The 12,203-nt window shown below is 34.9% G+C and overlaps 1 protein-coding gene across 1 annotated transcript; it reads left to right on the top strand.

Annotated features, from left to right (window-relative positions):
• The first annotated feature begins 6,950 nt into the window (after positions 1–6,950).
• On the top strand, positions 6,951–9,886 carry LOC148230638 (uncharacterized). The gene is made up of 3 exons (XM_088194589.1): positions 6,951–7,190; positions 8,298–8,678; positions 8,742–9,886. The coding sequence occupies exons 1-3, from the start codon at positions 7,074–7,076 to the stop codon at positions 9,246–9,248; spliced, it is 1,005 nt and encodes a 334-aa protein (XP_088050715.1). The 5' UTR covers positions 6,951–7,073; the 3' UTR covers positions 9,249–9,886.
• Positions 9,887–12,203: the final 2,317 nt, after the last annotated feature.

Below are 12,203 nucleotides of genomic sequence, written 5' to 3'. Positions count from 1 at the left end.
TTTTAATTAAAACGAGAACCGAAACTTTCATTAAAACTTTGAATATAAATAATCATAATGGACGTACGTACGTACATAGGAAAATACAGGCTATAAATAACGTTATGTATAGTAACTTTTTAATTACAGTTTTAAAATATAAGTTTTATATCATTTCTTCGAGAAGATATGATCCTGTTTATATAGATTTGTCCAGCTGGTTTAAACAACTATCGCTAGTCGTAGTAGAGGGTATAAATAATATTCATGACAGTCGAGAGCGAACCCGAGCCCTGCAAAAACAATGATTCCGGGCCTCATGACAAAAATGTCAGTTTATATATTTTTTAACATCGTCATATAATTTCTTGAATAAATAATAATAGGTACGAGTTGTAAAAATGTATTCGGACTTTACTAGTGAAAATATAACTTTACCAAAAAATACACATTAACTGTAACATTTATAAATCGGATGTAAATAAATAAATGCAATCTTGCTCTACAAAATACTTTGGACAATTTCTTAGTACATGTATCTTTGACAGATAGTATACCTAATGCTTCTTCATAAAAAAACATAAAGCTCTTTATAATTAGGGAATGGTTTAGTAAAGCCCAGGTATATTGGGTATTCATACATATATATTTTCTGTTAATAGAGTTTTAAAATATTCATTCAACTTTAAAAGACAGCGTAAAAATTAAATTTAATGATTAGTAAAGTACTGGTTTATATTAAAAAAATCAGGGCTGTGGAGTCGGAGTCGGAGTCGGAGTTGGAGTCGTGGAGTCGTGGTGTTTTGGCCGGAGTTGGAGTCGGAGTCGGAGTCGTGAAAAATAAGCGACTCCGAGCATTTTTTTAAATTATTAAATTTATGAATTTTTAATTGCGTAATAATTAATGTGTATAGCGTATGAATATTAAACGTGTAGAAAAACATCAAAAATACCTGATAAAATTAAACTTTTTTGAGTCGGAGTCGAAGTCGGAGTCGGAGTCGGAGTGGAGTCGTGTTGTTGGTAAATATCGGAATCGGAGTCGGAGTCGGAGTCGTGTTTTTTTTTAACGACTCCACAGCCCTGAAAAAAATACAGAGCTGGTATACAATTTTAAAAGTATTCTTATCATCGTTATCTTTAAACACACACTTACGTACAGAAATGTTTGAACAATTTATTTTCTATATCTGGTTTTTATCAAGGAAAATTTCCAAACTCCTTATCTCTCCCACTCGAGATTGAAATTATTTTTTTATTACTTATCGCGCGTCTACTCAAACATCGTACCACCTGGATTACAGATAAACACCTCTTGAGCACCACCGTGCGATAAGGGCGTAGGATTTGAGTTCGATAACACCGATAAGAGAGCGAGCAACAAGCTACAATTAATTAAAATTCAGCCCATAGTAACAATTCAAACAATATCAGATAACTGTTATCTGAGTGTGTTTTAAGTGCGATCGAGTTACACAACAGTGGGTGTTTACGTACAAAATCGATTGAACGCTAAAATTAAAATATATGTCACTGATCAGGATGAGTCAGTGTAAAAAATATTTTAAAGTAGAAATGCATAAGATCATATTCTGATGTATTGTGTTATAGTTTTTTATACTTGTCTCATATGCATGTCTTTAATCTTATAAATAAGATTAGACGCATTTAAATATTCATGTTACCATAATGATTTTAAATTACAATAATGTTTAGTAGATAGAGAACACATATATTGTCATAAGGATGACATATATACATATAAGAAACTTTATTTGTTTTCTCTTATATATCTACATTGATCAATGTTTTTTTCTAATAATGGCGAGATTTTTCTCCGAGCAGTGGTGGAGAAGCTGGCGCAGGGATGTTGTCGGTGATCCTCAGAGGTCTTGTAGGTAGCATGGCAGCGACAGTATAGCAGAAGTTACTACCTCTCTGCTACTGTGCTTGTATGGTGAAATCCATCTCATGATATGAGCGTCAATGACAGTATGTTGGCCGCGGGCATCTGCTAGGCTCTTCGAGTGTCTGCTGGTGACTGCTTGTGACTGTTTCATTACAAAGAAATATTCATTCAAAGCACCGGAGAATCCTTTGTATTGTGTTATTTATGAGGAAACCCTGCGTTCTAGTCATAACGAGAGCTTTTGTGTAATCGCACTACTGTTAAATAATCACTTTTAGTCACAGTAATTACGCGAGATTCAAGAATAAAACGAGAGTGTATGTGGTCCCCACATTGTATTATATATCACTCATTTAAATTGTCCTCGTACTTCACTAAAAATATTTTAGGAGGCGTAACCCTAGGGGTGGTTGACCTCGCGGCCAATGAGACTCTTCGGTGAATCCTATTAGATTGTTTATTAAGTTATAATTACAATTTTGACTATGGACGATTACGGCGTGACGTTTCTCGCGATGAAGGTGTGCAGGTGATGATGTCTCAGGGCTCTGTGGCTGCGTGCGGCGAGTGTAAGGTGCGATCTTCAGGTCTGTCGGTGAGGACGCGTGGCTGGTTACTCCGGATGGCTTTTGGTAGATCGTGGCTCTCTGGTTGTCTGCGTCGCTGCCTCTGCTGTCTGGTGACGTCTCTTGTCTCGTGCCTCAGCCGTCTCGTATCTCGGACCGTCTGCCTTGGGCCGTCTGCCCTCTCCTCGTTGGAGTCCGGGCTTATATCCTTTAGGGGGATGCACGCTATGTGCATCGATCTCCTAGTTAATCGCTGCAGTGGCTTCTTAGAATTCGAGAAATCGGATGTGTATTTCCGAAAGCGAGTTTTTTGCTTGGCTCCAGACTTTCGAATACTTCGGAAAGGGTTTGCATTGTGGTGATTGATTGCGTCCGTACCGTTTTGTCACAAAAGAGATTCTCTTAACGACCCGTTTTGTGTGGTCAAAAGAAATCCCTCTTGTGCCATGATGTTTGTCTCATTGTTAATGAATGAACGTTTTTGGTCACGGTCATTAACAATGAGACAATCGCCCTTCTAAATGTGCCTATATGTGTGATCGCCACAATATACATATATACATCGCATGTAAATAAATAATGATAAGTATGTAAATGTATATATTATTACATATGGAAAAGTTTAAATCATATAAATATATATATATATATATATATATATATATATATATATATATATATATATATATATATATATATATATATATATATATATATATATATATATATATATATATATATATATATATATATATATATATATATATATATATATATATATATATATATATATATATTATCGGTAAAAATGTATTTCGATATGATTTCACTGAAATGATATATTTTCGGGATAGATTCGACTGTTTCTGATTTAGAATCAGGGACGACATTTTAGCTTTTCTATGGTAGGAACAAAAATTTACCAGTCAGTAGTCGTTATTTTAATATTTTGATTTCATTAAGATACATAGTATTTAATTAAATAACATGCATTTGTTTGGCTAAATTCAAGTGGAGCAATAAATATGAAATTATAAAATCCTGTAAATGTTTTATTACTATTTCTTCCATCATCTTTTCCATAAGATAAGTAAGCCATACTTATTTATTATCATGCGAAGGCAAAATTAATAGCATTGAAGCATTTTTACGTGAAAATCACCAAAATGTGCGTCCCTAGAAATAAAAAAAATTCTAGAAATAAATACACTTTCACTTTCAAATGTGCTAACTGCGTTGTCTCAAACACGTGTGTCAATGTAAATTTATCAGCGGTATAAGTTAGCAACATTGAGGGTTATATTGTGGTATAGTAACCTCGATTAAGGGAATTGATTAACTTGACTGGATGAAATTATAACTTCTTTCTCGGTCAATATTTGGTCAATTAAGTACAATGAACATGTTGTAACTGGCATTAATAAAATGTATCGAATACACTACAAATCAACGGAATAGATGGAGTGTTAAAATGTAGTTTTTTTATATGTAACATCTTATATATATACCATATAATATATAAATTATGCTATCATATCAAACTCTAATAGTTACATGATGGCTATCATGACTGAAAGGAGAGGAACAAATAAAATGAAAGAAACAACTCGTTTAAATTCAACTTTCAATTGCCACCATGTGGTATATTCAGCAGCAGTATATCACAATTGATGCACGAGAGGCACCAAGGACTCATCCCAATTCTAACTTCACCACACCAAGCACCACGTTCAATCAACCCAATTGATGGGCTCAATTGGTCTGATGAGTCGAGTGATTCAATCCGACGAGTCGTGTCCGTCTGCGGGTCATCATTATGTTCAATAATTGCACGCACTCGGTGCATTCTTCTCGACGATCATGAGTTCATAACAAAATGACAGACAAAACAAACGCCGAGGCTATCGGAGAGTCGTCCAAGGTTTACCATTATAATGCATACGGAATCAAGAGGGCGTTCGTTCGCCGTGAACCTACGAATCTCCTCAGATTCGAACCGTTGAACTCCCGTTTGGCTCGGATGCTGTTGCTGCCACTATAAATAGTCTTGGACAGATAGCGATGACACGAGCCAGAGGGTACTGGTCTCGATGGAAATAGTATTAATACAACGAGATGCAGCTGCGGCGTTACATTGATTCGACCTACTACTATTACTATGTTCATGGTGCGTCATATTCGATTCATACCGATAGAGTTTCAAATGCTAAGGTATTATTGATCGATTGCGACGTGTGTTATGAGTATTGATAAGCGATAAGGCTCTTAGCCACACCTGCCGATACCATTCGTTCAATGTGACATTGATAACGGAGTTTTATCGCATAACTATTAACATTAAGTATGCAATTTTAACGCGAGGCTGATGAAATATGTAACTGTACTAAGCTCAACAACAAAATACTTAAAATATAGTATTCAGGAAATTCATTGCTTTAACTTTAAACAACTTATAACTGAATATTTTATAATTGAATAGCTCTGCACAAAGAAAAACTGAAGAATATGAATCAATTTGAGAATTTGAACTATTTCGCTCACATGATATTTCCTCTCATATTATTTAACAATATCTGTGAGCTTAAAAAGCATTCAAAAGCGATCAAGCGAGGTACAAATATTATGCACATGCCTCTCCACTACATTTTATATTATCTTTTTATTTATCTTCTTGTCTCCAAATCCAACGTGTAACATCTTATGTGGTATCAAAAGATAAAAAGTCACATTTTTGTTATATTAATCTTTACACATAATCATACATCAATCACCGTTGTTTTTCAATATTATTTATATCGCGGTAATCAGTTAAATATACCGCAATGCGCATTTCAGATAAATCTTGGCCCAATTCGATTAAAAGCGATACAGAGAGAGAGAGAGAGAGAGACTTTATCGCACTTTTTTGTTATCAACGCGGCCGAGTCATCCTGACAATGTTGTTTACATACATTAACTTAAAAACGACTCAAGATGTGTGAGAGACAGGGACGTCCCGTGGCTATAGGCAAGTAGGCAGTTGCCTAGAAGCTGCAAATGATCACAAAACAAATTTTGAAAATGTCAAAATATTTTTAGCACACAAATTTAGTTTACAATATATTGTATTAAATGCCATGCATTTTCTGGCCTAATTCAATGAGAGAAGCAAATGACCCCACCTGCCCCTCCCCCCCTAAGTGACGTCTCTGTTCAGAATTCAAGGCAAAAGCAAGAAAATCATACCGTCGCAGTGGCAACATTCGTATTAGGTATTTTTATAACATTATTATGACTTACAATAAGTGAGAATCGAATGAAGAATATCTAAACCGAATTTTGACAAATAGGAGAGCGCAGAAAACAATTATCCCTTCTCAGAAGTCAAAAATCCACGTCAAAAGCAATAAAATTGTGTCGGCGCCGTTGCCGAGAATAGCCGAAGAATTCTGCATCTTGAATATTGTGTTAGATATTTAATTCATATAGAGAAATCAAAGATTAAATTTAAACTATAATACCGGGTACTCGTTTAAAATAACAGGTATTCTGTTCTTTTAAAAACTGTATCCGGTTTCGGTTTTATCCAGGTCGAAAGCCCTAGCCGGAACGTCGCGCCGGCACATTTTTCCAAGAACGGATTGCGTACTGGCACGATTTGTTCTGTTTAAATTTCTTTGAGCTTAATTAATTATCATAACACAACAAACTAAAAAACCAGGGTAATCGTCCCCGAGTTCACATAATCCCCCCTAAAGTGTTCCGGTACTTATTTTTTTAGAACTGTCGCCAGTACTATAATATAAAACGTTTTGGTGCTAAATTTGAAAAGAGACTCCATCAGCACGTCAACATCGAGCAGAATTTAATTTAATAATAATAATGCGATCCTCGAAATATTAATAATAATATGATAGTTTTTATATTTAAAATAAATAAACAGCTTACAATTAAGATATAATATTTTATTATTTTTTAAAATCGTTTTATTTTTATTTTTTTAGATTTTACATTTATTTTTTATTACATGATAATTTTTTGGTGTCGATCGGTATGAAAATATAGAACATATAGAAATTTCATAACTTCAAAAAGGCTAATCAAAACCTTCAAGTGGGCCACTCTAAACTTTCCGCACTAAATTTTGAGCCTGGAGGCTGAGAAGAGTCACCGAGCTTCATCGAAGCAAATTAACAACATAAAATTGGTAGCATCGGTGAGCTTCATCGAGACTCGTCCATTAATAACCTAAGCCAATCCTAAAATAAGTGTTTTAGATATATTTTTTGAACTTTCACACAAATATCTCTCAGTCTACTCAAGTTCATAATGTAAACATAACCTAAAACCGAATCTGCATTCGACCGCAACTTTTATTTGAAAAACATATTCACCGCGAAAGGCGGCATGACGGCAACAAATTGACGATCGATGCGCTCTTGTTGCAAAATGGCCGTACGCTCGCGAAGTTGCCGCAGTGTTGACAGAAACGGCCACCCGATGCGCGCGGCGGCGCTCGCGTCGTCAACAGTTAGTCGCGAGTTTCGGCAACTGTTGGTCGCTTTCGTCTTTACGGATGCCGTACTGCCGGCCTACAGTTTGATTAGTTATAACACCAGAACAAAACTTTCTATGAATCAATGGAAATCGCCGATTATGATCCGTCAAATTTTTCAACCGGTGACAAGAGAACGAAAGTTATGACGGAGATACGACTAAAGACGAAGGAAATGTTACCCGAAAGAATAGCAGAAGGGGTTTGTATATTTTTTTATAACTATCTTTGTACATCATAAATACTGCATGTAAACATCGTCAACAAATAAACTTTTCGTTTTATAAACATTCGACCGCGGGCGCCGTTGCCGGTTTTCGTGTTTCGGCAACGTCAGCGCATTGCATCACGCCAGTGATCCGTAACATTGGGCGATGCATTTTATTTTTATATATTACATACTTCTATTATTATTTTTATTGAAATCCATTACTATTGCGTTGCCTTGCGTTTCTTAATAATTTGCCGTAAACAAATGATAACGTAACATTTATATAATATGTCTTTAATTTAAAGTATTTCACACCTGGACTTCCGCAGGGTTCCAACCTGGGACCACTGTTGTTTATATTATTCATAAACGACATATACACAGTTATTAAAACTTTCTCGAGAAATGAGTATTAGGAATATTTTTATGCTGGTTTTGGCGAAGACTCGTCTATGGAAGTAGGCATCCAGCTTCATAACACATTGCGGTTCGTTTATTAGATTAGTATAAGTAGATTACAAGAATATTAGAAAACAACATCATTAAAGATGTTGTATTCTAATATACTTGACGACGTCAGACTCCTGATCCAATCCGTATAGTTCGTTGTTGTACCGATGATGACAAGTACCGTCCCTTAGACTCCTCTAAAAATTAAGGAGTACTTTAAATTGCAGGATAAAGAGTCATACAAAGCCGTTAACCATATACAAATCGAAATATTTTGGAAATAACTAACATACTAAGACAACGGACGCTAGTGGTAAAACAACAAAACACCTCGTCTATTTAAATATCGTGTCCCTAATTATTGGTAAACCAATGTGATTATTTATAGTGTTTTTGACTGATTACTCGTTTAAGATACCCGCCACCTTTATATTACATTTATAATGGAGAGTATCAGGCGGTTGGTGAATTGTGGGTAAGGTTGAAAGAGAAGTGTGTCCATGTGACACCCTTTTAATTTACTATCTGTTACTCTCTAGGTAAACAACTGTGCATAAATATTTTTGCAATTTAAACACAATATAATAAATTATTGTTATTTCATATGAAACATGCAGTTATTATTTTATTTTATCATTTAACACGCAGGACTCGCCAAGAAAGTGGACGGTGGAAGAGACGAAAAAGTTGATACGGCTCTACAAGTCCCATACGGTGTTGTGGAATTTCAAACATCCGGACTTCAAGAGTCGAGAACATAAATACGACGTTTTGAAGATCATAGCGAAGCAGATGAGCTCGACAATGATTGAGATTAGAAGGAAGATTAAAAACATCAACACCCAATATGTTCGCGAAAAGAAAAAGTGTGATTTTATGCTAAAGAACGGATGTTCCAATTATCGTTCAAGATGGTTCGGATTCAACGACATGTTGTTTTTAAACGACAAATCGCAATTCAAGGGTGGATATCCTCCAGTTAAGGACGAACAGTTATCGGAAGAGGACGCAGTTTTATTTTTAGATGATGTACGTAATTTTTCATATTTATCTTAATCATTTTTTTCTTTCTAATATTCTTTAATTTTGCAGAATCACGACTCATCCAACGATGTCGTTATCGAAGAAGGGGTAGTGGATATGAAATGCCAAACGCAAACTGAACATGATTATTGCGATGTAGAAAAGGACAAGGACAAGGACATTGTGGTCAGGCGTCTTATAAGTAAACCTTTACATACGCCTATACCTATTATTTCTAAAGATTTACTAGACCCCAAAGTTAAGAGTAATATCGATACTCAAAAGATAAACACAGTCATCAGAAAGGACTTATCGCAGCAAGGACAGTCGCAATTTAGGGACCAGTTCGACGTTTTTGGAGAGCTCGTAGCCCACAAAATTAGAAATTTAGATAATCGGTATGCTAAGACTACCGTTCAGCATCTGATTAATAACTTGCTTTATAACGCTGAACTCGGAAAGTATAATTCTGTATCAATACCACAAAGCTCTCAGATGTCTAACTTAGTAACGATTAAGAGATTGAACGTCTCTAATGCCCCCAAAACAGCTGAATGTGAAGAAGCTACTACATAACATAACATAAATATACTTTTGTTGATTGAATTTAACTGGAAAACCAATCAACTATATCTGGTTAGACCCATGTTTCTTAACAATTTTTACATCGTGAAATACCAATGGCTATTTGTCATGTATTTTGCTGAAACTGATATTATAAAGATATATTCAGCCAGAGTTCTAGAATCTTATTTGATCACGAAATTTTTAAGGTATTTCGCTGATAATCTGCTATGTTTCCATAAGATTTACTTGGTCGTACAGCGAAAATTTTTGTTCCCTATGTTCCATAATATTTTACGACACACTTCCCAACCCTGAAACACTGGATTATTCCATAAGTGCGTTTCCAGCCTTACATTTACAAAACACTGAATTTTATATTAAGACGGTACAATATTTTTTTTATTTATTATTCATAATATCGTTGTCTTAGAGTTTATGTTATAATTATTGTATGGACATTGTTAAACTATACAGTCAATAACTATAATTTTATTTTAAAAGATAGTTAAAAATTATCAAATTAATAAATTATTTGATATTTTTTAACTACTTAATTTTCGGGTATTAATTTTCAAAGATCTTCATTAATCGAATGTAATTTTATGCATTCTGTAAGCATTGTTTATAAATAAAAATATATTTTTATGTATTGTGTATTTTTTAAACTTATCCAAATTTAAACATTGCGTTATCTTATCTAACCAAAAACCTATGTAAATCTATGCCAATGATATAGATTTATTTTTTCGAATAATATTATCAATTATTATTATCTTTTACGTGCAAACATGTATCCATTTGCAATCCACGATTGCCAACCCTTTGTCTGATAGAGCTGAGTACTTGCTACCTGGTAACCAATAATATACAAGCGAAGTGTTCGATGACTTGTCTGATATGTAGAGCTATCTTTAACTTAAAGTCGCGTACTCACTATTCATCAAATACGCAGCGACTACCCTTTGATAAGATGCATAAGTGTACTCACGTCGCTACAATCCGCGAACTAGATAAAGGCGCATCCAAAGGTTGAATGATATGTTTGATATACATATTTACCTTGGTAACCTTATAAATGCAAGCACAGGAAAGATAATTTTCAAAATATTTAATGGGGTGTTTGTACCATCGCTTATCTTGTATCGTTGACCTGGTTCGATAACTTAACACGTGCCGAAAGTGTCCATAACTAGGTCTACCTCTACTCCCCCTTTTGGATCAGAGTTAATGAACCATTGCACACGTCCGTCGCGGAAAAAAGTGACGGTTTCGGCCTTCTCCGACAGGGGAGTTCAACCGTGAAAGCGTCCGGCTTGCATAATGAATGGCGTGGTGGTATGCGATTTTTCGGCGCCATGGCGTGACGACTAGAAACAAAGCAAATTCTCTTACGTCATCCGCGAGTCGATGGCCTCCTTTTGGCGTCGGACATGCGATCGAGACCATAGTTTAGAGCCGAACCAAACGGGAGCTACTCCTTCTCCCTGGTAACCGAAATGTGGAACGCAATCGATGTTGACCGAGAAGTTTCGCCAAAATTGAGCACGAAGGCCAAAAGGACCGTGACCGTGCCCGAGAGCAATTTCGGCGAGTGAATCGAGCGTTCTGCTTCTCAAGGTCTATCAAATATTTGATATTTAGACTATTGTGACGACATGGTCAGAAGATTTGAGTATATAGACTTTGAAGGAAGTAAGTTGTCGTCTTGAGCTTCTTGTGACATCCCAGGAAGACTATTTCATTCTTGCTCGAAAACTATATTAAAAACTCAGGAGAGTATTGTTTGCATTTCACACAGTCAGTTTGTTCTTAAACCATTTTCAAAAAGTTATTTAGTATCATTACTTTAGTAACCAGGGTTTAATGATTGCCAACTAGACATCTCAAAATACATAATATGCTACAAACAGAACATACGTTTACGACAACCTCGTTTATGTCGTATCTGGCGATGACTGGCTTAACAATAACAAAGATGTACGACATTACTTATGCTATTAGAGTCATAATCCTGACCAAAATCGGCAACTGGGACTACTATGATATTTTAAAAATCTGGTCACCTTAGTAATATCCATAAAGTTGTTCATCAGCAGCATCCAAACCGGATCAACTTTAAATTAGGCTTGTATTTTTCGGGCTAATATCGGGTTTATATTACATGGGTTAGAAATTATATGAAAAGGTGAGAATACATAGGTCATAATGTAAGTCACCAGAATAAATATTAGATGGTCAGAATTCACTTTAATTGCTCGGAACTTATATTAAATGAATAGAATTTAAATTGGATTGGTCAGAATTTATATGAAATGGTAAGAATTATTTTTTCAGTCAGTATTTATTACAGTTCATTGGTCAATATTTATAAAGAATAGCCAGTATTTATATGATCTCTATTTTAACCTCAAGGTCAGAGTTATGTTATTATGTCAGCATAATAACACAGGGTCATTATCAAGGTGTCAAGGTCATATTTATGTTATTATGTCAGCATTATAACACATGGTCATTTTCAAGGTGTTTTAGGGCCAATTGTTTGGTTGGACTCGCAACATTGTCAGATGTTAACACAGCAACCCATGCATGTTCTCCGCCGCCGCTCTTTTGTTATTCCCGCTTCGTTCTTCGCTTTGAATACCTTCGCATCATACATACAATTGAGAGTTATTCACGAGGTATTCACTGTTTTGCCCAACAGTTATTTTATAAAATATTTCTAAAATAAATAATTTATTGGCCAGGTATATTTATAAATGTTATAATATTTTTTTTAATTCACACGATTGTCCTATATTTTTATTCTAACCATTTGATATGTATTCTGACCCAAAATAATATTATTATAACCAGGCTGTTTTGATTTTTATTTCTACCCAAAGTTGATTAAAATTCTGACTATCACTTCACAAATATTAGTATTTCGAAAGAAGCATAAATTTATGTCCCTAATTAGATCTCTCG

This window comes from Plectrocnemia conspersa, unplaced genomic scaffold, assembly GCF_051122295.1.
Source record: "Plectrocnemia conspersa isolate PC_06_02 unplaced genomic scaffold, ASM5112229v1 ptg000010l, whole genome shotgun sequence".
Classification (NCBI taxonomy): domain Eukaryota; kingdom Metazoa; phylum Arthropoda; class Insecta; order Trichoptera; family Polycentropodidae; genus Plectrocnemia; species Plectrocnemia conspersa.
The sequence above is the reverse complement of the archived record's forward strand: the minus strand, read 5'-3'. Positions and strand labels throughout refer to the sequence as shown.